Source organism: Pieris brassicae, chromosome 11 (genome assembly GCF_905147105.1).
Source record: "Pieris brassicae chromosome 11, ilPieBrab1.1, whole genome shotgun sequence".
Taxonomy (NCBI): Eukaryota; Metazoa; Arthropoda; class Insecta; order Lepidoptera; family Pieridae; genus Pieris; species Pieris brassicae.
The window spans coordinates 5,483,167-5,510,117 of NC_059675.1; the positions used below are offsets into that span (position 1 = coordinate 5,483,167).

Consider the following 26,951-nt stretch of genomic DNA (forward strand, 5'->3'; position numbering starts at 1 on the left):
ACACAGATAACGTTAAATCAAGTAATTTCGGCAATTTTGGCCATTAATATTATGTTTCTAATCTACGTAATTAAGATAGCATTATTTTTGTTAAAAGATAAATATAGATGATTAATTACAAATTCTTCTACTTTTGCATAGAATAACATATAACAAGTAATATCCCTGGTTTTTTCCGGGGACGTATTTATGATTATTATTTACATAATTTGATTTTGTTAGTGTTACAGGAACTGTGGTCAGCGTGTGTTTCTCTAAAATAGATTGATTGCTATCAGTTGAAGAATTTTTTATTTGCATCCTTGTTAAAAATGTCGGTAGCTAGTATGATATCGCACAAATCAGCAAAAGGAAATGAAATGTAATCGTAAAATATCGTCACAACGGTAAACGCCGGAGCCTGCGTTATTTATACGATGCTTTTGAAGCCGTGCCCCTTTTAACGGCAGTTTTAAGTGCCCGTGGTCCGGCTACAATTGCAGATCGTTCTTATACTAGAGTCCAGTTGATAGGTTGGGAGCGATTTATTTTATTAGCCATTGAAATGCGTAACCATTGAAGTCTTAACACCCCACGCTGCGTTTCTGTCTTTGTTTCATTGATTATTTTACTTTATTGTGAACTGTATATATAATATGTGGTTAACTCCGCTTTTTGTACTTACTCAATATAATTTCAGATACTTTATACGTACTCTAGCATTAAGAGCGGATCTCAAAATTCTTGTTGGAGGTGGAACATAGTCAAAATTGAAACGTTTTTATACAGAATCTGTAAATCCAAAAAAAACATCACATTACTTTTTTGATCAGTCACGTTTATCACTGTTTCAATACCTTCGACACACTTTTACAACGACGTTTAAAAAGGAGACTTGGACGGTCCAAAAAGTAAAAATATCTTCTGACTTAAAAGCCGTAAAGCAATAAAGTTCTTTCAACGTTGTGTACAATGTCTATAGGAACTAAAAAAATAATTTATGGGTTTGGCTCATTATACGAATTAATTCTCAAAGTGATTTTGTTAAAGTAAAACATTTTTACCGCCTTTTAGTTAAGTGGTATTTAGCAAAAGTTACAGAGATTTTTGATAAACCGGACAATTATTATTAGGTAGTACAGTACCTACCTACTGTTATTTCATAAAGTTTAACATTATTTTTAAAATATAATTCGACTCATAATTCAGATCTACCAAAGAAGTACAATTAAGGCAACCTCTCGCAATAATAAAATGTATAAGATTAAAACTAATTTGTTTACTTTTGAGAAATATGGAACACTGAATATATTTAAACTATTATAGCTACATTTTCCATTAAACTTTAAGTATTTGACAAATAATACATCGAAAAGTTAAGCCATCAGTTCTTTTTAACCTGAACATAATATTATACTCATTGCGCTAAAAAGAGCAATAAAATTTCATCTAGTTCTTGAACAAAAATTCGCCCGCTATATAAGTGTCGTCTTTAATCAAGACTTATTCCCACAAACTTAAATTAGGAAAGAGATCTCTAATATTTGTAGCATTGTTTATATGTAACATGTGCTATGCAGTCTTCGTGCTCTACTCGTGTCCGACAAACTCGTTAAAAGTTTGGGAAACAACGGAAGCAATGTTACTTGGAGACACTTGCGACTCTCGACGTTAAGTAGAAAAGTATAACACGACAATAATATAGAATAATATAGACATTTTGTTGTCAGACATCGCTAACTTCTAAAATATAAGCTTGTGCGAACAGTTTATGAAATAAGTCTAGACTGTAGTTGCGATAACTAAAACTTGTGTTTCCGGTTTTAAATAATATTTTAACTTGTTTTACACAAACGTTTCTATAAGCCATAACCAGCTATTTTATTATTTGTCTTTTACGTTTATGAAAACGAGCATATCTATCATATGTAAAAATAATAATTAATCTAGTTTTAACTCCTAAAACCAAATATTGTAAGCATCTGAGGGCTCACTAAATCTCCAACATTGCGTTAAGAGGATTCCCGTGCCGTAAATTGCATTTACAAAATATTTACGAGGCAATCCTCCCCAGTTTCAAGCATTACGTACACCAAATACGTGAATGTGTTACGGCTTAAAATGTAAGAATAACCTTAAGATAGCTGACTTGCCTACCACGACCTACTTTGGTCAACTCAAGTTCGAATTTGTGGTCTCATCACAGAACCTTTTTTTGTTGTTATTCTAGAATAGCGTAAACTTGCGTTCGTAACGATTAAGTTATATAAATAATTACTGGGGAATAAAGCGGGGGTATCTTATGCTTGACCATTAAAATAATTTTTATATTTTGACCTTAGATTAAAACTTCTTCACTTAACTTAGGAATAAGACTGTGTTAATGAAATAAGAATAAAAAAATAATGCATTTTGCCAGAAATATGAGGGGAAGTGGCGTCGCATCGTAAGCTTATAATTCTACTATTTAGCTACAGCAAAGTGCTAAGCGTGGCCTTGTTGAAAAAGTCTGATGCCTTCTGTATGCCTCATCAAACAATACGTTTTTAGGTCACTACTCAAGAAACAGTAATGCTGATTGCGGTTATACTTTAACTAAGATAATTGAGAACGTTGTGAATTGACACATTCTTTTGTACTATATAAAGTAGACAGTAGGTAGGTAGGACAAGACCAACCTCTCTTAGATACCTACACCTATTGAACGTTAAAAACCTTTTTTCAAACGAACTTGCGGATAGATTATATTTCCATCTATCGGTAAACACAAAGGCTTCATCCAGCTACCTCCATTTACCACGATTCCTCGCAATCTTTGAATAAGTATAAAGTTTAGCTAGAATTAAAGTACAAAGAGATTACTGAAACATACATAAGAATGTTGTTTGTTGTGTGATAAACGATGTCCACGTAACTTCCAATTGCGATTCCGATCTTCTTAGCACGTAATTCAAGAACTCCATCAAACGTTGGTTACGTTACGTATGTTAAGTGATACGCCGCCGCCCATGGATATTCTCAATACCACAGCGCTCGCGAGTGCGTTGCTGGCCTTTTAAGAATTGGTACGCCCTTTTCTCGAAATTGGTTCGGAAACACTTCAGTGGGCAGCTGGTTACACATGGTGGTGGCAAAAACTGCAATATCTTAGTTAATCGCGCAACACACACACACACACACAACACAGTTCATGAATTTTTGAACATAATACACGGAAAACATTGTATTAATTTGTAGGGTACCCATGTACTTGCATTACTTTGTGGCGTTTTATAATACAATAATTACAATATCAGCTTTAACATATAGTTAGTAGAACTAATAATGAAAAATAAAAGAAATAATGGGAAGTAAAACACATTTATTATAAAACATTTAATTAACAAAACTACAAATATTTTAAATTAAGCCATAGATGACGTATAAATGTAGTAAGAATGCGCTCCACTAATAATGACACAAGTAAATTAAAATATGTAAATTTTTAAGATATAAGAAAAAAATGAGCAAGAAAACTGGCATTCAAAGTAAAGACTCAAATATTCAATAAATTTTCTTAAAAATGGCCGAATATTGTTAAAATATAATATAGGATATAATGCAATTTTGTTTAGTTGCATTTATAATACATACAGTAATAATTAAAGTAAAAAGGTACAGTCAGATGCCTTACAATAACTGGATGTAAAAACATTAAGTTTTTCATATTATCAATTTTATATAACAAGTCAAATTGTTTCAAGAACATTTTTAAATCAACACAAAATATTATAGTACATTACATACATTCCACTCAAATTTCTAGCATTGGGTATCGTAAAAATTATTTTTCTATAATAAATTTCGACACTGTCGTTACTTATAATTTATTTTATATACTTTACATGCAAATAAATATATATTCATGTCAAAATTCATTAATCACAAATCTCTAAAGTTAAAAATAATCCTAACAAACACCTAAAACGTTTACAAAACTCAGTCAACCACACTTATAAAATAATCTAAAATTAACTACTCCTTATCAAATCATATATAGCAGTTCCCTTAATTTGAGGAAGAGTCGACACTTTTGCTAGACTGGCACTAGTGTATTTCTGATAAACGGCTTGGAATTTCGACTTATCTATATTAAACACAATTTTAGATATTTTCCTGATAATAGGTTCAATATGTGAGAATGAGTAGCCAGAGTAGTATGATAATGTAGGTGACCAAACCTCTTCAAGTGGTGCACTTGAAAGCAGGTGCAAGGAAAGGCAGATGGCTGCAGCTGCCAGCTCGGAAGGTCTGTAATGCGCCATTGAATACTCGACTAAACAAAGATCCACTAAGTATTTAGCCAAGTGGTGATTCTTTGATGTGCCATGTGCAGCTTTTACAAACCTGAAAGTGTAATTAATGTATCAAATATTTTATTCCATTACATAACTCCAAAACAATTGTTATATTCTAAATTTAAACAAGGTTTTCACAATTTGTGCATTACCAACTAAGCCAAAAAGACTGTTGTTAATACATATAACAATTATATTCTTACCGTCTTAAGAAGCTGATAGGAATTGGCCGGGCTAAACAGAATTCTAGTTTGATCATAATTTGTTTTTCACATTTGATAATGTCGTTTTTGGTATATGTATTGTCAGTGATGTAAGCAAAATCTTCAATGCTTGGGGCATAAATTTCCTCATATTTACTTGCAATGAACATGGCTGTCACACCAATAAGTTGAAGTTTCTCCTTTGGGACATTTGATACTGCCTGAAAAATATTATTACTGTTAATTCACGATTCAGATTAAGGTCTATTTAAAACTTTGCTACTGACCACAAAACAATTTCAATTTGCTGGTCCCTTAGAGTTTTTGGATACCAGTTATTAATGACAGTGACATGATAAGAAATAAGGCAAAATACATGTTAAGAAAATCTATTATAAATTCACTACCTCAACCTTTTTAGTAGGCTAATTTCGATTCAACCACTTGTTGCATATAGCACTCCTGATACATATATGCAGGATAGACATAACCTAAGAATCAAAATTCCTCATATCTCAGTAGCTACTTTTCTGCTATAATGATTTCTTATTGAGTGAAATCAACTGGCAGATTGTATTAAATAGGCCTTTAATGAAACGGTTCCCAAATGGCTTCTGGCAAACAATATTTAATAATCTATAGTTACCTGTAAATAACGATCAATAATTCCAACTGCCAACTGGAAAGTCTCCACTAACAAAGAGAACTGATTTTGAAGCTCCACTAGCCAGTCTATGAGTGTTGCCCTCATGTTCCCAGTTATAATACTCTGTAAAAAAATATTTGTTTTTATAAACACCATGCAACGTTAAGCCAGCAAGAAGGTGTTGATAACTTTAACAGTTGAAAATAAATTTCTATCAAAAACTTTAAAGATTTCAACACTAATATACACAAAGGTTCCAGTTTAATAACAAACTTTTAGTTCCAAACCTGATTTTTTAAATAGTTCTCCTCAATTGGGTATATCTCCTCAAGGTGAGTCAGGTATCTGTAGATATCCTTAATGTAAATCGACATTAACATTGGATTATTATCACCAGCATCTATATCTTCAATGTCATCAGGTAAATTGTATGAGTGTTCTTCAAACCTTGTACTTGCAATTAAAGATTCACCAATTTTCAGTTTTCTGAATGATTCAGCTGTGTCCTTAACAGGCTTTTTGTCTTTTGATTCTTTTGTAGCAATAAGTTTAACAGGTTTTTTTATTTCTTTAGACAAAACCTTTCCTTGAAGAACATTCTCTTTACCTTCACAATCCTTTTTAACAAGTTCTTTAGCTGCTGCCTGTAATTATAACATAAATTAGGACTATTAAAAACAAGGGTAATTACAGGTAATAGGTCAGGACCTATTCTATAAAATATTGTATACATATACAAGCTATACAAAACTATTAAAAACTGCATTTAATTTAATACTTATATGGTAAACAAACAGCAATGTAGTATGTCTCATACATGTCAGAAATTTGGTAACCTACATGCCTGAAAAGCATGTTCCATTTATTGAAGACCCAGATAGGGTTGCAGCACCAACAACTTATTATATTATAAATATTGAAGCCATAAAAACTATGTCAATCTAAATTTATTCTTGAAGAAAAGTACAATTATAATTATAATTATCTTACCCTGGTCAGTAGAGCGGCCCTAGTCGCAAACCCTGCTGTACTCTCCTCCCGTCGAAGAGGTGGTCTTGCTGAAACTTGAATGGACTTTGCAGACAGCCCAGTGTCAATTTTTGATTGAACATGGCAATAATTTCTATAAAACAAAAAGAATGTGTATATAAAACAATGTATTTTAATAAAACTAATTTTTAAAACAGACAATCATAAGTCCATTTGTTTTATAGTGCTTTTCCTAAATATTGTATAAATGGGTTATTTTCAAAGAACATTCAGTCATATAAACAATATATCTGCCTTAATTTTGAAAATCCATAATACAGTGCAAACTCATGTAATGTCCTTCAATTTTATGACAAACTCCCGAAAGCATCTAAATCAATTGGCTTTGGTTAGTTTAGCTTGTCATCCATACAATGATACACTCTGCATAGCATTACACCTACTCTCAATAACTACAACAATACTAAAGTACTTTTTAAGTTGCTAAAATAAGTAAGAAGTGCACAGCTGTGTATGTTCTTTTAACACACATTATACTAGCGCACAATAAACTTTTTAAGAAATATGTCCTTATGTTTACAAATTGGGAATGCTTGCATGTGTAGATTGTTGTCGATCGTAACTAATAAGTAGGAGTCATGGATTATCTATATCATAGTCATAGTTGCTCACTACCTTCAAACTGTAAATATGGCTAGTAAAGTGTGAAACACTGAAGATCAAGAACAAGAAGATGAAGATTATTGGTAAAATACTGCCTTTATTACAAAGAAATATCTTTTTATTTAAATATTTTTTTACAATATTTTAATAAAATAAGTAAACAAATACAACAAAATTACTAATGCAGCAAAAGACGTCATACGAAAATAACACACTATACGCAATCGCATTAAAATAAGATACTTTTTAAACTTTTTCTTTTTCTAATTCTGATTTTCTTCTCTCTATAACGACATAAAATGTGGTGGTATAGTTAACACTATATATGGATATGGACTGATTATTCGGTAGGTAGTAAAATTTAAAATAATACCTTCGTAAAACAGGTTTTTGAATCTTCTTATCAATTTGATTCGAAGAGAGGGCCACTTTTCCAGAAAACTCACGGTGCACTTCAGAGTTAGCATTTACTTCGCCTAAAACTCCGCGCACTGTCATTCCTAGTTCTTTCGGCCGTGAAGAGATGGTTTTACCTCTAAAAACTTGTGCATTCTCATCGACATGATGAATCTAACAAAAAAGGGAGGTCATTATTTAAAACTTAAGAAATTCAAATAAATTTTTGAATAATGTCGCTGGAAATACTTACAAGACGGGCCCTCCTGGTCTTAACTTCCATTGTGATTAGGTTTAAAAGCTATTGGGTTATTTTCGAATATGAAACTAGTGTTTTACAAGGAAATGAGAACGTTACAGCAAATAATAATCATTAAAATGAATAAACATTAACAACAGCTGTAAAACTCGGACGTTGTCGAAGCGATTGTAAGCTTGAAAATAACGAACGGATAAAACGTTTTTGTATTAAAAAAGGATGCTTTTGTAATTGGTTGATGTGGTTGCCGGAAGTCAACTGAATCTTACTTGAAACATTTAACGATAACATATTTATATATTTATTTTTGAAAATGTAATAAAAGAATTTAAAATTTTAATTTATTTATATTTCATAATGTACATTTGGTTGAAAATTTAAAATAAAAGAATATAATTTGGCTAAATTTTACCAGAGGTAGTGAACGGATGTGGTAAAGACGAAAGATTAAATATCGTAGAGAATAAAAATTCAATAATCCTCTAAGTCTGCAATCAATTATAATACTTTGTGACAATATAAAATGAGTAATGTGTGGTTTTACCTTTTGGTAAGAATTAAATTATAGAAGTATAAAAAAGATATAAAACAATGATTATTCTGTTTTAGTATACTGAGGTTGGCAGTACCTTTGTTCTAGGTTAGTATTGTGCATTGTGCAAGAACTATTTATCGTATGTAAGCTAAAGGTTAGGTGTTTCTTTTATTATTAAATGACAAAAAACGTTTACAATTCATATAGAAAATAATCTGAATGCATTATTACTAAATTGTATTAATAGATTAATTTTAGCTTAGATGTCAACTTTTGCATGGACCGTAGAACGTTAATCTTGAGGTTGCAGATAAGTTTGGCATCTGTGGTTAAAATAATTACTTGGTCTGTGGCTACGCCCAAAGTGCACTGTGCATACTTACCGACTCAAAAAATTTATGCTTAATTTTAGGGTGAAACATTCGGAATCTGGTTTTACTCAGAAAATTCAGTATTATACAGTTTTTGTTTCTTTGCATATTATGGTTATAAAAAAACGAACTATATAAGTATTGAAATATAGAAAACTCTTTGTCATAATTTATGAAGAAGCCTATTTCTAAAAAGGAATATACAAGCAATAGCAATTTCTATAGGGCTTAAGCGGTAAGCCATTTTAAGAGTTGTGCACACTCCACACATTAAACTCTCGTGAATTGTGAAATGTGTTTTAATATATAGAAAATTTGATTTATTGAAGATAGACTTTGATTTAAAGTCAAAGCATTGAAAATACATTGTCACTTTTATAAACTGTTGTGACCACGAATTACTTAAGATGTAAGTAAATACTTAGACTTTAAAAATAATAACAATATACACATTTTTTCTCCTCTTAACCTTTAATATTGTATACTTTGATTTACAGATCTCACTAACATGGTTCAAAAAGGACCTCGTCCTTTAGTTCTGTGTGGCCCGTCAGGTTCTGGGAAGAGTACATTATTAAAACGGTTGTTAAAAGAATTCCCTGACAAGTTCGGTTTTAGCGTGTCTCACACATCGAGAGGACCACGACCCGGTGAAAAAGATGGAGTTCATTATCACTTCACCTCAAAGGAACAAATGGTGTCGGCTCTTGATAAAGGGGAGTTTATTGAAACCGCTATTTTTAGTGGGAATATGTATGGAACAAGGTATGTTATAAAAGTGAACGCCATGTGCTTGATGTTTACTTGGCAAAAATCCAACTTGCAGTTATTTTAAAACTCATTATATACCGGTAACCAAAAAAACGGTTGTATTTATAGTGTCTTTCATATTTGTAAATGAATGTTGATGATGTGTTCAATCATTAAATAATTATCATAATGTATTGAACATTACTTATATGACCTTCACATATTATTCATGCTTCATGAATATTTTATTTTTACAGCAAGAAAGCTGTTGAAGACGTTAGGCGTACAGGCAGAATTTGTGTCCTGGATATCGAAATTGAAGGAGTGAAGCAAATAAAAAGAACTGACTTGGATCCATTGCTTGTTTTTGTTATGCCACCATCTATTGATGAGCTTGAGAGACGACTTCGTAATCGCAATACTGAACAAGAAGATGCACTACAAAAGAGATTGGAACAAGCTCGCCATGAGATTGAATATGGTAATGTGCATGCATGACCTTAATTCGTATATTTACTTTATTCTCCATTGACCCAGCATATTGTATGTGGTATTTATCCTAGATATTAGACTGTTGTTGTATTTTTATAAGGTGATAATGTTTTTGTATATATTTTGAAAATTAATAAATATGAAATTTTTACACATTTCTCTTGCATATAGCAAGATCAATGTTGGACATAGACATTAACATCACATAATAATTTGTTACCAAGATGTTTCCTCTCTACCCATCAGATCTATGGTTTGTTATCTATCTCCTTTTGATTCAATAATAATAATCTGTGTAAAAATATAATTCATTCTTTGTTTCTCTATGATTAAATCTTTTGGCAGTATGGAGGCTAAAGTTGCAAGTACCCTCAGAGTGATGTAATATTTTAGAAAGAGGCACAAGTTTCTCGTTATTGTTCACAATTTTTTAGATTACATCTTAGTATGTATGTAGTCTGTTTCATTTTGTAGGAATTCAAATGAGGATTAAAATTTCGGTGTTTAAAAAATTTCAGGTATGGAGCCAGGAAACTTCCATATTCTTATTCTCAATGACAGTATAGAGAAGGCATACACGGAATTGCGTGATTTTATTGGCAAAAACATGAATAATGCAGTCGAAGGTAATATTTTAATGTAATGAAGCTAAATTAAAATAAATTATTTATGTGAATATACATTGAAATCAAAAACTTCTTAGTACATATACAATACACTAATAAATGATATTATATGTTGTCCTATACATCAGAAATTAAGAAAAATAACAACTACTACTTGTAATATTATGAACTAGTTATAAACTATATGTGTCATATTATTGCAGCATAAACACAAATTTACTGAACAAGTGCTTTAGCTTAGTGTGAAATTAGGCTGTTTATTTTGTGTATCAGGGGTTTTATCTTTATAAATTAATATTCACATAAATAATTGAAATGTTTTTATATTATTATAAATTTATGATTTATTATCTTCGGATAACAATGTCATTTACTTAATTTGAACCCTCTGCCCTTTTTAATTTAAGTTGACTACTAACTCCCCTTACTAATTACAGAGAAAGATGCTTCATTGGACAAGTAAGCAGTGCTTGGATTTGTTATAAATAATCCTAATTAACCCAGAAATCTAGATTTTACAGGAAATTTGTTATTTTTGCTTTTGTAGAGAATCTATGTTGTTTTAGTAAAATAAAAGGTATTTCAAATATAGGTAGTTACCTACCTATATTTGAAATACCTTGTTAGTTACCTAGTTAGGTAACACTGAAAATGTTTAGAAAATTTAAAACGGCTTAATGTAGAAAGTTGCCAGTATTTTATTGTTTTTGAAGTAATCTCCATTCCTTTCTCCACATCGTCGGATTCAATGGAACCGCTGAGAAAATTGGGCCCATTCTTGCTTAGGGGTCTCTTCTATGGCATTTTCGTACGCTTTCATCGCATCTTCAGGGCTCGTAAAGCGAATACCTCGAATTTTATCTTTAGTTCTTGCGTATAAATTAAAGTCACAGGGCACAAGGTCAGGACTGTATGGCGGATGACTCATTATCTCGACACCTGCCATAGTCAAATATCTATAGTCAAGTCTCATCGGCAAAGAAGACAGAGGATGTAGGCCAAGAGAAAAAGCCGGCGTAAAAAACTCTCGGTACTCGTTATCTTCAGTAGTCGCTGTTATAGGACGTCCCTCACGCGGATCATCATTGAGATTGCTACATCCACACTTAAACTCGTTAAATCAATTGTTAGTAGTGGCACGAGATGGGGCTTAATTAAGAAATGCTAATGGCAGCCTATCATAGCTTTGTTGTTGAGTAAGCCCACAACGAAAATCATAATAAATCATTGACCCAAAATTTTCTCGCGTTCGGTTTATTTTCACGTGTAACAAGAGTTTTAGATTTGCCGCTAATTCACAAAAACAAATGAATGCAATATACTACATTAGGTTACAAAGATTTCATTAGCAATGTTTCTAACTGGCCCATTCTAAACATTTTCAATGTTACCCATGTATCAAGCTAAGAGATCTTTACCCTTCATAAATACTACATTATTTCAATTTACTGTTATAGCTATAACAAAAATTGAAAACAAATGTTATCAGACTGATTTCTTTTTACTTAAAATAGATTGAAATTCTTATAATCTAAGGATTAAAGATTTTGTAGTAAGGTTGGGATTTTTACTGATCTCAAATCTCAAGTTAATTCAACATTTTATATGATGTTCCAAGTAAAACAAATTTTGCCCCAAACCTGTGTCCAGATTTAATTAAAAAAAAATTGTACATAAATAAAACATGTTAAATATAATATTCTTTATTACTAACAATAAATAGACAAGATTTTGTCACAATAGGATGATATGTAGTTGAGTTTGCCTTAATCATGACACTTGTTGATGAGAATAAGTTTAATGTAAAATATTTGTTGAGCTATATTGAAAATTTAAAGAAATAACATTTGTTCATTGTAATACAATAAAACAAATATATTACATATTGATTAGAAAGCCTTCAAGGTTTAACTTATTTTCTTTGTTCTAAAGTTTGTGAAATGCAAATTCATAATTAAGTCCCTCACTGTGATATATTTACTTTTACTTAATTTTTTGTGTCTGTTTGAATTCCATAACTTATTAAAGTGCATTTAATGTCTGGTGTTGATGGTTTTACCCTATACTTAAAAATTCTTAATTAAATAATGTAAAGTTCACAAATTGATAGTTTCAACCCTAGATTTTTTGGTTCTGTATGCTTATAGAGGAAATAATATTAGTATGATGTTTACATATATGTTGACTCATTCATAAGATAAAATGTATTTTTTTGCTATTCCTCAGAACAATACATCACTTTGTGTACCTTTATATTATTAAACACATACCTTAAATATGTGTTTTTTAAGTAGTTGTAACACTGGCCATCATTAAACTAATATTATAATGTTATAGTAAAAAAGCATAATTTAGCTTAGTTTTGATGTTGTGCTGATACTACGTTAAAGCTTTTATGTCGACGCATACGTCGTTTAACTGTTATTCGTAGTTGTATTTTAAAATATTTATAACGTTATCTTGATGTTACTATTAAAATCGTAGATTTGTCGTGTGTTCAAGTCTAGCAAGCTAACAATTAACCCATTAATTATGATACGTTTTTCCCAACTAATTTAACGGCATTTACTATTGTGTGCAATAGATTATAATATAGTTCTGTAAAAGTTATCCTTAAGTGTTTTGTTTAGTGATATGTCAATAATAATTGTCATTTTTTTTCCATCAATATTATAGTGGCTAGGTATATTGTTAAATTGAATTCATTAATAATAGTTATTTTTTTTAGTTCTTTGGGGTCTATGAAGACAACAGTTTAACAGGACATTATATGGAATTTAATGTTCTCTTAACCAATTGATAACTATTTAAAGGTCATTCCATCCTATGCTAAGTCCAGTTATGGCATACTTTACACTTGAATTCAACATAACTTTACAGAATACATTTAAATATATATTATGTACTAAATTATAAAATTAAAATGTTTTCAAAAGTATGCATATTTATTTTCTATCTGAATGTATCTAGTAAAGGTTATTAAGAATTATTATATAAATGGATAAAATGTACTCCATAACATATTGCTTTTTGTAAAATATTGAACAATGACATTTAGAACTATTTCAGAATGTGATAAACATCTCTCAATTGCAATAAATCTTGGTAGATCTATTATATAAAAATAAAATAGTAGGCTTGGTTCTTGGTGAAAAGCCAGTAAGATAGCTGCTCTCGTTTTGGCCTCAATTTGCATGAACAGGTAAATGGTTGGATGTAGCTATATTTTTTAACCAAATATTCAAAGATGTAATAGTCGGTTACATTTTATTCATATCAAATAATGATAATAAATGTCTTAGTCCAAATTAAATGAACACAATTTTATCAATTCCTTTTTTCTATGCTAGAAAATTTGTTGTACCCACATATTATAGCTTTTATTTTGAGATATGATATTCTTCATACATGAAAATAACATTTTAACACTTGGTACAACAAAATTAGCTAATTATTAAAATTACACAGTAAGATTATAAAAATTAAAGGACAATACTACTTTCTTTGTCCCATTTATCACGATGTGAATGTGGTGGTGTGTTCTCACAGTCTCCATTCATAGTAGAATTTTTAAGTGAAATACTGCTGCCCAATGAAAGACCATTTGGTTTTGTTAAGGATTTTAGCCTTGGAATATGAGAAACATGTTTTCGTATTTGGGACAATCCTTTTTTAGCTTTAGGGTCAAACAAAGTGTTAGCAGACTTTGATCTGCCATGACTTGGTTCAGGTTTATTCTTCATACATGATAATGGTGTTCTTGAACCATCATTGCTGGCAGATTTTGATTTTTTTGGTGTATCATTTGAATTGTTACCTATGTCCTCATAAATAGGAATACCTTCAGAATTGTTTTCTGCATTTATAATATGTTTAATCTCTGAATTGGAATTTTCTAATACTTTAATAAGCAGTTCATTAGACATCTCTTCCACATTTTCTTCAATACAAGGTTCTTCATGTTTTGAAACTACAATGGGGGTTCGGTCAATGCCAAAGGAAGGTGATCGAGGGTCATCATTAAGTAATTTAAATATTGGAACATTGCTTATTTCTGGGTTAAGCAGACTAAATAATGTTTCATTTTTCTTTGTGATACCATCAGTTTCATCCATTTCACTGATTTTGATTATACCATTTTCATTACAATCAAAATTTGTTTCCAGTAGCTGAGTTAGTTTAGGTGACCCATGAGAAATATTATTTTCCAACACCTCGTTAGATGCAGTTGAGGAACCAAGTGGTTCTTCATTATTTAAACTATCACTAAGACTCAGGTCGTAGAATTCATTATAGAGGTTTTTAGGTACAAGTTCAGGACATGCTGGTGATATTTGAATGTTACTAGAATCAAGTGTAGTGTTATCCAGAGTGGGACTACCACAGTAATTAACATCAAATGTTTGTTCCACCCTTGCTTCACTTGTTTTTGATGTAATAACAATAGGTGTTCTATTAAATTCTTGAGTTGGGGACCTTGGGTCAAATGATTGCAAATGGTTCTTTATAACTGCTGATAGAATAGGGTTGTTATGAATAAGCTTTCTTTCACTCTTGTCATTTTCTAAGGCCTTTCTTAAATCCATATTTTTAGTAATGTGATGTTTCGATCCCGGTTTATTCTAAAACAAATCTTGAATTTATTTAAAACTAAGAACACTGATAAAGCTTAGGAAAATCAAAAGATCTAGTTAGTTTTACAAGAAATCTTTTGAAATATTATATAAATTATAACTTTCGTGCTCTTGGTTCGTATTACTTACCTATCTAATATATTATTATAAAGGCTAGTTTTTATAAATTGAATATTATATAGAAAATTGCGGAAGTACATAAATATACCTGTAATGGAGTCCGAGTTATTTCTGGCGTTGGCGAACGAGGATCAGGATTGCCGCCAATGTCCTTGCCGGTTTCGTTTTTTTGGCTAGCAGCAGCTGTGTCGTGCGATTTACTATTATTGCTCCCCATTTTACTTTTTACTGATTTTTATTTAAATAAATACTAAGTTTAAATACCAACAGGCATCGTCGTTACAGCAACTATTATAGTAAAAGTAAATACTACAAAATGGAACACGGAATGGAATTCTACTTCCCTAACAACGCAATAACGGCTGAAACTGTCATTCTATTTTTAAACTTGTAATGACCGCAGTCGCCGGTAGGCGTCAGTAGAGTATGTCATAAAACAAACTCTTTGGGCGTCAAACTAAAGAAGTTTAATTCTTTTGAGTATATGATTAGTCATAGTGTTTTTTTATTAGATTTACTTAAGGAATTATGAGAAACAAAACAAATTATGTTAGGGAAATTACGACAACCTTGACAGTCTGTGCTACTTAGACCCAACGCTAGATGGCATATTTCTACATTGCAAATTCTATTATCGTCTTTCAATCATCATTCAATTATATTATCAAATAAATATGACTAAGCCTCATTAATAAAAACAATACTCTCATTTACGACTTTAAATTTACTAAAGATTAAAAAGGCGTATGCTTAATATACGTATAAATAACACGATTGTAATTTATTTCAATAATTCACGCTGGCACTGGCAGCTAGCTCGGACAAAGAATTAGTTTAGCCATTCAAAGTACTAAGGAGGAACGCGGCCAATATCTTCAGAACTATTTTTTTTATAGAACAGGTGGCAAACGGGCAGGTGGCTCACCTGGTGTTAAGTAATACCGCCCATGGACACTCTCAATGCCAAATGCTCGCGAGTAGGTTGCCGGCTTTTTAAGAATTGATACGCTCTTTTCTTGAAGGACCCTAAATCGAACTGGTTCGGGCACTGAAGTATCCAGTGGTCAGCTGATTCCACAGAGCGGCGGTGCGCGGCAAAAATTGCCTTGAAATACGCTCAGTCGTGGAACGGCATACATCGAGGTGATACGGGTGAAATTTCGTATTCTGCCTCGGCGTCCGATGATGAAACTCAGCTGCAGGTATTAATGCGAACAACTCATCAGAACACTCTCCATGGTAAATGCGGTAGAAGATGAAGAGTGACCCCACATCTCTACGCAACGCCAAAGGATCAAGCCGCTTGGACAGGGATTGGTCATCGATGATTCGAATCGCTCTTCGTTGAATACGGTCAAATGGAACGAGCTGATACTGAGGAGCTCCCGCCCAGAGTTGAGAACATTATTCGATGTGGGGCCAAACTTGCGCTTTATAGAGTTGCAAGCGGTGGCCCGGAGTGAAATACCGTCTCGCCTTGCTGAGCCAAGCTTTTTGGAGGCTAATTTAGCCTTTCCCTCCAAATGAACGCGAAACTGAACATCGTTCAATATGTCAACCCCAAGTATTCCAACTAGGTTTAGTCTACCCCAGTTCGAGACTCCACGTAGTAGAGTTTCGACTTCAGACACAAGTTTGTTCCGGTACTCATTGACAACTGCCCGAGAAACACCTGCTCGGCCAGTGTAAAGAGTATCCCCAGTGCTGTCATTTCCATAGCAATGAATGTTCCTAAGTTGGAACATATCATTGATATGCAGAAGAAACAGGGTCGGGTATAGAACACAGCCTTGTGGGACCCCAGCGTTCACGGGTTTAATGTTGGAACATGCTCCGACGATGACGACGTTGATGCTCCGTTCGGCCAGAAAGCTCCGGTTGCATAATTTTCGGGAAGCCCGTAGGCAGTAGCTTCGAGAGCAGTGTTCTGTGCCACACCTGATTGAAGGCTTTCGCTATGTCCAAATTAACCCCTAGCGCCTAACCCTTGGACTCAATTGCCTCTGCCCATCTACGTTTAAGATATACAAGAAAGTCAGCAACATCATCGCCCTTGATTTGAGAACTGGCAGTAAATATTGAAATTAGAAGCATTTAATGTATAAGTATTTCTTTTTTTGACGTGACATATATGATTTTTGACTTTTGACTTAACAATAGATAATAAACTCCAGTGGGGCCCACACATAGAGACTCTTTCGAATAGGCTGAGCTCAGACAGTTCAGGTTCTGATCAGGACAAGGCTAAAATTGCGTATCATAGCTACTTTCATAGCGTTATGTCCCACGGTATTCTACTTCTCTGCAGCAGAGAGGTTCAATCCATATTTGTGCTGCAGAAGAGGGCTGCTCGAGGGATTTGTTCTGTTTCCCCAAGGGAGTCGGTACGGAATATGTTTAAGCAATTAAATATTATGACACTATCTGGTGAATGAAGCATTGTTGTATGTAGAAAAAAAATATAAACGATTTTAAAACAAATGGTTATTTTTACCAGTATAATACTCGAAATAGAACAAATCTAAGCACACGACCAACCAGGCTCCAGAAGATAGACCACTCCTTATATAGAAATTGTATTCGTTTTTCTAACAAACTTTCAAGCGAAATTAGAAAATGATAACTGAATAAATTCAAAAATCATTAAACGTAAATTAATCTTTTTATAAATTTGACGATAATTTAAATGATCCTAAACCTTGGGATTCATTTGCTCCAGTTCAAATATTTATGGCTGCTTTGCTTTACAAACAATTGAATGACTCAAAATTTGGCGATTAAAAACAGTGGTGGAGAGTTTTTTAGTAGCTATTCTTCCTTTTTGACTTGAGGACTGGTAGTAAATGTAAATTTAGAATCAATTTAATATATCTTCTGTTGACGTTCATAAGTGTACTTGGTTACCTATATGAATACAGTTATTTTGAGTTTGAGTTTGTATATAATTTTCGGGCCACAGTTTCCCTTACCCTGCTGGGGCTCACTATGGAACATCGAAGTCTGTTTCATATAAAAAATAGAAAAGAAAAAAAAAGAACATTTAATATTTGCACACGCATAGGGTAATAGGGCTTCAAATAAAGCTTAGATGCTTTACTTTTATTACAGTATGTATGTATAAATAAATGATACAAAACAACAGTTTAAAGAAATGTCCTTTGTTTTATTTCCTTAGTAGTAGTAGTGAATAAAAAGTTTTTATTACTTTATTATAAAGCAACAATAATAAAGATCATACCTATTTTAATAAGTAATTAAAAGGTATGATTACTGATATTTATTTCATAAAATATTTAAGCTTTTCAAATTTTGTAAAATTTATACTTAGTACTTGAAAAAATATGTATATTAATGTGTGAATTATACCGCGAAATGAGTGCAAAATGAATATTAAACGTACCGTTATCAATAAATAAGCGCAAAAAATTAATTAATTACATAGTTCAACTTTAGAAACCACAATATAAATAGAGGGTTACTGTTTCCTTACTTGTATCATACTTTTGCGATAACTTCCGAAACCGCACGTATCCCCATTTCATTTTAATAAATTTCATTATTGAATATCTACGCTACAAAACAAAATAAAATATAAAGTACCGGGAGACATCCGCAACTGTCAAAAGTCTCGACGAAATTAGAAAGCTGTGTTTTTTTTCTTCACTTACTGTTCAATTTCCTTAATATACATATCATCATAAAACCTACTAGTTTTATTTGTTAATTTTAAAATCTGCATTCCATGGGCTTTTTAAAATGTATTATTACACTTTATAACTATTCCTACATATTTTTGAAAGAAATTAATTTTAAACGGTTGAAGTGCGACAATAGCAACATAGTAAAAACGATTTTTTAAATGTCGTTGTTCTACCATTTTCCTAAGTGGGGCGGGCGCTAGCAGATAATAAAACAATTTGTTAGTTATAATGATCAAGAATAATAAAATATTATTTCTTTCTTTCCATATGTAAGATTTTACACAGTATTTTTTTGTCGTGGTTGACACGCTAGTTCATGGTTCCAAGATCCACGTCGGCAAACTGCTACTGTATTTTTAGCCTTCCACCCTAACCTGCAACGTACTCTGCACCTTGAACCCTCTGATAAACCTGGCCCATTATCTGCTGAAATGCCCTTACAGCTTATTCTACCATGCTCTGGTGGCTCCTGGGGCACACACCATTTCCGACCTGTTCAACATTGTTTTACTTAAGTATTGTACTCAACAATCATCAGTATTTAAGGTAAGATATTCGATATTTATAATAGTAATAACATAGCCCGCTAGGCCCTGCTATAATTTCTATATAAATTCGACTAGCATTAGTAAATGAGATCTAAATAATAATAACAATGGATTAGTATGGCTTCATAAATCAGTACCTTAAGCCAGAATTAGTAAATTCAATGAATTAATTAAAACAATTGTAGATCAATTATTTAAAGTAGAAAAAGAGCTTAAATATATTGTGCAAATACTGATTTAATTATTGGCGAAATAACCAACCTTTACATATTGGAAGATTGCCTTCCCAGTTTAAATCTTTGTCACAAACAAGAGCTCGAGGTCCTTGCAAGTCTAAGTTAGGGTCTTGGCAGGTAAAACTGCATTCATAATCATTATTACAATGCGCTTGTAAACTATTCGGAAGTGGACATTTACGTGAAGACTGGAGAATTACGTGTACTTGCATTTTACACATTTGCAGTACCTGTGCATAAAGTATTTTATTTTCAAGCCAAAAATATCTATATTAAAACACAGAAATAAAAAACGCTTCGTCAAATATTAAGGAAGCAGTAATTGAAATAGATACTTATGTAGTTTTGAGTTAGGAAAATAACATCTTAAACGCTGTAAAAAACGTCAGTCTACGATAAATATTCATAATAAAATAAATAAATACATTATTTCTAATATTTAAAATTATGTATAAAGAAAGACATGTTGTCACGTTTCGTCCAATCACAGACATTTATACAATACTAGGCCCCAATGAAGTCTTTCTCTTTCTTGAATTATTAAAATACCAATAAGGTAGTTAATTCTATACTCACTTGTCTATTGTACATTATTTTTCCTACTATAACGTAAGAGCCTTGATGTAGTAGGGCACCAAAATTTGGTCCATACATAGTAACAAACCGAATTTCTCGGGATGCAGTCCTTCCGTTACATGACAAGAGACTTGGACTTTGTAGAACAACTTTATCTAAGCCTGCTTTTGCTATTAACGTTCTATCATGCGGACATTGCATACATAGACTGCGGTCATCTAAAAAATAAAGAATATTATACATATAAAAGGCTTTATGGGTTATTTAATTTTGCAGCTGTTTCTCATAATTTTTAAATAATTTGGCATTACATATTCCCTTACCATGCAGGTACGTGAGCCGGCATGCTTTAAGGTGATATTCAGAGACGGAACTTACCAATTACCTAGAAGTCGCAAGGTTTACGTTCTACGGTCGCTTGCGGTGTACCTACATATTACATCTATCTCTATATGAAGCATACAATCATCTTATCTTTTATTTATGATATGTCTATGTCTTGACTATTAGTCAAATAAGCGCGAAATATATTTAGATCCTAAAGGTAATGAAGTAATAAGTCCTTAGGCTTAACATACAAAGAAATATTCATATAGACGACAATGGATTATCGTAATGGCACGGAACTAAACTACGGTGTAATAATGTGGGGAAATAGCACCGACGCACCAGCACTATTCACAACTCAAAAAAAGTTAATTCGGATCATAGTTAACATAGAACAAACAGACAGCTGCAAACCACATTTCATAAAACTAAACATTATCACTCTACCCTCATTATACATATTGGAAATCTGTAAATTTGCCCATACACACAAAGAATTTTACACCACACGCGAAGACATACAGACAAGATATACACTTCGACACAAAAAACGCCTAAACCTACCATCTTCCCGATTACAAATACATGCATAAAGCCCACTAGTCATGTCAATCAAAATTTATAATAAACTACCGGAGACACTAAGAAATGAAAAAAGATACATATATTTACAAACAAACTAAAAAAACTTCTTATACGTAAATGTTATTATAGCGTTAATGAGTACCTAGAAGATAAAAATATAGCTTAATTTCATGATTATTAATCCCTAAATATACAAAATTCAATAAATAAAAAAAATTTATTCTATGTAATTGGTACTAGCCGGGAGTGTGAAGTTTTATGTGCTACTTTTTATTGTGTTGCTATTAGCTATGTTATATAGGTTTCGTAATGCCTTCTTTTGCTGTGCCCTAACAGGGTCCATAATAAAAAAAATAAAAAAATCTGACAAAATTGTGATGAACCATCAACAATTTTTAAAGAGATTAGAAGAAACTTTGTTGGAATTAAATGTATGTTTTATATTGCTTTTAACTACCTGAATTTAATGTTAAGCTTTTAACCATTTTCCTGAGACGCCGAGGTCGTATATATTCCTCTTCAGCATTGATGACCTCCCGTCCCGGGTAAATATAAGTGACTTCATGGTTATGATCCTGAACTTCTCTAAGATAACTATCGGTTTGATAGAAAAGCCTTGGGTCTTCCCTTGGTTGATGTGTCTGAATGACTTCGTTTTCCATTGTTTGTTTTTGGGAATGTAAGTCGTAGTTTTTATAGTGGTCGTAATTCTTTTTGCTATATAAATTGTGAGCTATAGACCTTCTGTTGTTTGAATTGTATGTAGGCGAAAACTCGTTCGGTAGTTGTCGTATTCTGCAATAAAAAATATACTTGTTGACTATAGACTCGGACTAATAGCGGCGGATAAAGAAAAGTACAATTACAATACAATTTGCTCATGTACTGTCTATTAGCTCTACCTATTTAGTCATTAACAGATTTAGTAGTTTCCGAAATTTATATCTTTATAAAAATATTTAAGATATAGAGCTAACATAATTATGCTCATATTTTTAGAAATATCAAATTGGGAGGAACGCATGTGGTTAAATATACGTACGTAAATTGTTGAAATTGATTATAGGACAAGTAATATAGTTGATTATATTTGGAAAATCTATTATCTAAAAAGGGATGGGATGACAGGTACAATTACGGGCCACTGTCGCCTAAATAAACATCTCTTTGCCCTTGGTGCGACAGACGTTCCCTTTTGTGTACTTTAGCGCAGAGGAATCAGTCACCCACGTAGTCCTGGAATGCGTGGCTGTGCCTTCCCAACGAGCAGATATCCTTAGAACAGTGAGGTGGCTTCGTGAATAATACGGAGTATTCAGTAGCTTCTGAAAGGAGCTAGGCCGGCTTAATTAGCCAGGACGCACAACCGACGAAATGGGCGTCTAAGTGCGGAAACGAAGTATATAGTGTAGTATAACCCTATATTGTTACTAGGTCTTTAAAGTATTATTAATTAGGCTAAAGTTCTGGCATATCTGACGCTAGCGTCGACGCCAGACGGTAATACGCATAGAATGTTATTGACTCTATAAGCAGAAAAAATGAAAATAGATTGTTTATCGTAAAAACTAACAATAACATTGTAGAACACGACTAGTGCTAATTTCATCTTTATAGAAAAGCTTTAACATAAATTGTATATGTCGTACATTAAAACTATACATTACAAACAATAAATTTATTATTAGTACGAGTTTCTTCGTCTTCCATTGTCTGTGGTCGCGCGGATGACTGTGTCTTTTTGGTATCCTTGCATGCTAATTTGACAGGCGCAAACTTTCGTTCTTTGTAAATTGTTACAACTGGCCGGTTATTGATAATAATCAATTTATATCAGCAAAGGTTTACGAAAGCAAAACAAAATTATTATTCAACAGAAGTAAATTATTATTAAAATAAAATATTAACATTTACGCCATTAAGTAGTTATTTTATTGCAACAGCGACTGACTTTTCCAGTTAAAATACATTTAAACACCATTTAAAAGTAGCTTTATTGTAGCATAATTTTAGTTCCATATGTAAACAAACTGGTATGTTAAAATATTCTGAATGCATTTGAAGTGCCGTTAGGATTATTGATAAATGGTATCTCTAAAATTGCACAAACACATTACAAATACATTGAAATATTGCTCTTTGTGATCGCAACTCTGGAATGCGTGTAAAGTCATACTGCGATTCCTACTGCCTTTGTGGGCATTTTCAATAAAATTATAGAACATTTGGGAAATATAATATATAAGATTTTTCGACCCAAAGCTACAATACAGTAAAATCCTCATAAAATCTAAATCAAAGAATAGTTATCCATAGTTGGAATAAGCAATAAATCCAGCAAACTCATAGATACGCGAAAGTTTAAAGCATCAGCAGAGTTATTAATAAATAATTAATATTTATTAGCAAATCAATATATATGAAGCAAATAGGCTGTTAGATTAATAAAAAAAATGTTACTTTTTAAAATGTTTTTACTCACACGAGGGATGGAGATGATGTGTTAAAATACTACATTATTTCAAATATAATTTAAAAAATATGTTATAATTTAGTTCTAAATTTTAAAGCATTCTGGCCATTCAAGCTTATACTGCCATGTCGAATTTACCAAAACTATTTGCTAAGCGTGCGCGCGTGCGTCAAGCGTCACTGACCTGTTGAAATCAATCTCCGTAAGATGCAAACTCACACTTCCTAAAAAATACAATAAGCAATGTACCATAATTCACGGGTTGGTTCAATATTGGCTGTATAGCAATTAAATAATTAAAATTGTGCCTTAAAGCTAAACAGGAGATATAGAATATAGTACTGTATATTTATATACTATCATTTTTGATTAAAATCATACAATTGCAAGAACCTGCCTTCTGTGCCTACTAACCTTAAACATTATTGTTTCTCCAAAATTCAACCCCGATTACATTATTATTATTATATATATACTCCATGTACGTTAACCTTTTAATACCTGTGGTGATTTGGTGTTCGTAGAAATTTCTTTACGATACAATATTTAGTCTAATATTTCTTTCAGTGGTCTAATTTTACGAAAATTTATTGCAAATACAAATGCGTAGTACGACAAGTCCAAGGACAATTCTGTTTTACGAATAGAAAATATTTGTTAAGAGATAACGGGAAATAAATGTGTTATGGAGTTCTTAAGAACTACGATAAAATATAGAATTAATGTACCTAATTGTATTGTATATAATAGTTGCCATTGTTGGTAACTACCAATTAATTATTTTCAATACAAATATTTTTCGTTTTATTCTAATCAGGCAAAAAACATACGATTCGATAAAAAATTGTGTTGATTTGCTGGTGAGTAAAATATTAATTGAATTTAAGCATGTAACATACGAAAACACAAATTTAAAAAAAAATGGAATCTCTATGGGACAAGACTGATTTGCCTGTATCGCAAATAGTAACAAAAATTTAACAAATACTTTCTTTCTTCTTACTTTTATCTCCAAATAAACAATAAATCATCAAAGCACAGAAAAATTTCAAATAATTCTGATTCATAAAACAAATGATTTATTTCAACACGTGAGGAAAAATATTAATTTAGTTCAGACATTATTTTGTTTATTTGGGCTAATTATAACTTTTTGACTATCCAATCCATCATCATTAATGTGATTTGTACGTTAACATGTTTACTTATGTGTTTGTTTGATGCATCCAAGAGTACGGTTAATGATTATAACTCTTATGCACGCCTTTTTATAGATATCGCTTTTATGTACCGTATAATATAATACTGTGATTTAAATAAAAATATAATATATTAAATGAAATTTCACCATAAAATAGTAATTATAGATTTAATTAATTGTTAAGTTGGCCTAGGGGCTTCAGCGTGTGGCTCTCATCCCTGAGGTCGTAGGTTCGATCCCTAGCTGTGCACAAATGAACACTCTTACTAAGTACGCATCTAACATTCGCTCGAACGGTGAAGGAAACCTTCGTGAGGAAACCGGCTTTTCATAGACCTAAAATGTCGACGGCGTGACATAAACTCTTGCCTCTCGCCTAATTACATTAAAAAATAATCATGAAATACAGAAATCTGAGGCCCAGACCTAAAAAGATTGTAGGGCCACTGATTGATTTATCTTATATATCGCTATAAATAACACGTGTAAGTAAAGAATTTAAATGATCGTATTATAATATCATTTGCAGTATTCGCAGTTTCATGCATAGCGCATTTATTATAAGGATTAGTAATGATAATGATGTCATCAACTTAAATAATAATGATCTGATATTTTTTTATCTGATATGTTACATGACTCTTTTTTACACCGATGCGTAGGATACGCCAATAGTTGATTTTATCGGGTTTGTTTTTATCATTATTTCTGACAATATTTAATTATATAAATATTTTGTATTAAGTACATAAGCTTGTGCTTATGTTATCTGTTATGTGACTTATTATAGACTGTTCATATTTTAAATCCTGGTTTGTCATTGTCTAGTATTTTTTAGTAATCGTGATTTTGATGACTATGTATTTTAAATAAAGCAACGCACATTGCTATGTTAATAAATATTTAAATTGTATCGATGTACTCAAATAAAACAAACATGAAAGTATAAATAAAATGTACAAAGTCTTACCAAGTAAAGTGAGAATCAAGATCACGCTCGGAAAATACATTTTTGGCGGATACGGAAAAGAGTTTGCAGAAGTGTTTCGACAGTAGCCGCAGACTCCTTGAAGGCAACTGAAAGCAACTGATGAACTCCGCGTTCGCACTTGTATTGAGTAGACTAGCGTGGGTGGCACAACGACACAGGTGCCAGAATAATATTTAACACGCTTATATAGGATCGTATGGAACGATGTTTACAAACTGCACAATCTATTTCCGTGTTAAATTTTTGGTTAATAGTCATAAGAGCAAGTCTCATTATGAGGGTACTCAACTTTTTAACAGACTTAAGAAATGTTAAGTATTGATACTACATATCAATACTTAATACATTATAAATTTTTATAAATATATATTAATGTTAAAATATTTCTCTTAATTTTGAGACTCTGTGATCAACGCGGAAATTTAAAATTAATTCCGTATCAATTTTCTATAACGTCTTAGATTACTTGTATACTAATTTTATTTATTTACTTAATGTTAATGTGTTTATATGTAGCTTAATGCTAGATAGTAGGTAGTGGTAATAGTGTGAATATCTGTGTATGTCGTGCCACGCCAATCACCGTGAATATGCTCATTAAAAAATTAGTGTTAGGTACTAAAATCGCATTGTTTATTATTTAAATTTGTACGTTACCCTTTATATGTATTTTGGTAATATCCATAATATTCTATTGCATATTAACTGACCACTGACCCATTAACAAATTTTATCAATAGGACCTTGTTATAACAAGACATCAATCAATAAAAAAAGTCGTTAATCTGTTTACATTTATTGACACTACGATTCACAAGCGTACCAGACGCATTGAAAATTGGCACCAACGAGTCACAAATGTACCGACCATGTTTCTTGTACGTGATCCCAGAAACTGGCGACTCTTGATAATATAGTCGATTCACATATCAAAGCTACAAGAATATATATGAATATCATTTCACACGCAAGAAATATCAAAAAGTTGAAATTTCTTCAACAAAAAAAACCAATCGTAACATCTTTATAAACAGCATGCTACCGATCTAGACTAGTTTGTTGCACGTGTGATAACAGCAGGGATGATATGGTGGATTGGGACACGTAAAGGCCTGGCAGGGAGGAACCACTGGACAGCATTCACCAGGGTACCAAACGGTGCGAGCGTATCGGCCGCTCGGTCTTGTGCACGCTCCGTGGTTGAAACAGTGCGCTTTACAGGGATAGTCGTAGCAGCATGGCCTAAAATGGACGAAAAACTTATTGAAAATGGTATTGGGTATAGCATGTAACATAAATCTTATAGGAAAGG

At 32.1% G+C, this 26,951-nt stretch overlaps 4 protein-coding genes across 5 annotated transcripts; 1 reads left to right on the forward strand and 3 right to left on the reverse strand.

The window, feature by feature from the left end:
• Positions 1-3,339: 3,339 nt before the first annotated feature.
• On the reverse strand, positions 3,340-7,677 carry LOC123716553 (G2/mitotic-specific cyclin-B2). The gene is made up of 7 exons (XM_045672353.1): positions 7,468-7,677; positions 7,192-7,388; positions 6,156-6,288; positions 5,453-5,809; positions 5,166-5,288; positions 4,520-4,740; positions 3,340-4,365 (listed from the first exon to the last, which is right to left on the reverse strand). The coding sequence occupies exons 1-7, from the start codon at positions 7,495-7,497 to the stop codon at positions 3,990-3,992; spliced, it is 1,437 nt and encodes a 478-aa protein (XP_045528309.1). The 5' UTR covers positions 7,498-7,677; the 3' UTR covers positions 3,340-3,989.
• An 801-nt stretch (positions 7,678-8,478) lies between these two features.
• LOC123716050 (guanylate kinase) lies at positions 8,479-13,185 on the forward strand. 2 transcript variants are annotated; one of them, XM_045671546.1, is made up of 5 exons: positions 8,479-8,788; positions 8,877-9,144; positions 9,387-9,610; positions 10,140-10,247; positions 12,976-13,185. In XM_045671546.1, exons 2-5 carry the CDS (start codon positions 8,888-8,890, stop codon positions 12,990-12,992), a joined length of 606 nt encoding a protein of 201 aa, XP_045527502.1. In that variant the 5' UTR covers positions 8,479-8,788; positions 8,877-8,887; the 3' UTR covers positions 12,993-13,185. The 2 variants fall into 2 exon arrangements, with proteins under 2 accessions (XP_045527502.1, XP_045527501.1); XM_045671545.1 differs by lacking the exon at positions 12,976-13,185 and adding an exon at positions 10,685-11,259 and having other exon boundaries at positions 8,484-8,788.
• Positions 13,186-13,500: 315 nt separating this feature from the next.
• Positions 13,501-15,364, reverse strand: LOC123716048. The gene is made up of 2 exons (XM_045671544.1): positions 15,090-15,364; positions 13,501-14,869 (listed from the first exon to the last, which is right to left on the reverse strand). The coding sequence occupies exons 1-2, from the start codon at positions 15,216-15,218 to the stop codon at positions 13,730-13,732; spliced, it is 1,269 nt and encodes a 422-aa protein (XP_045527500.1). The 5' UTR covers positions 15,219-15,364; the 3' UTR covers positions 13,501-13,729.
• A 2,802-nt stretch (positions 15,365-18,166) lies between these two features.
• On the reverse strand, positions 18,167-25,789 carry LOC123716376. Its single transcript, XM_045672087.1, has 6 exons — positions 25,619-25,789; positions 23,632-23,671; positions 21,432-21,769; positions 20,063-20,280; positions 19,512-19,716; positions 18,167-19,194 (listed from the first exon to the last, which is right to left on the reverse strand). Exons 1-6 carry the CDS (start codon positions 25,656-25,658, stop codon positions 18,980-18,982), a joined length of 1,056 nt encoding a protein of 351 aa, XP_045528043.1. The 5' UTR covers positions 25,659-25,789; the 3' UTR covers positions 18,167-18,979.
• Positions 25,790-26,951: the final 1,162 nt, after the last annotated feature.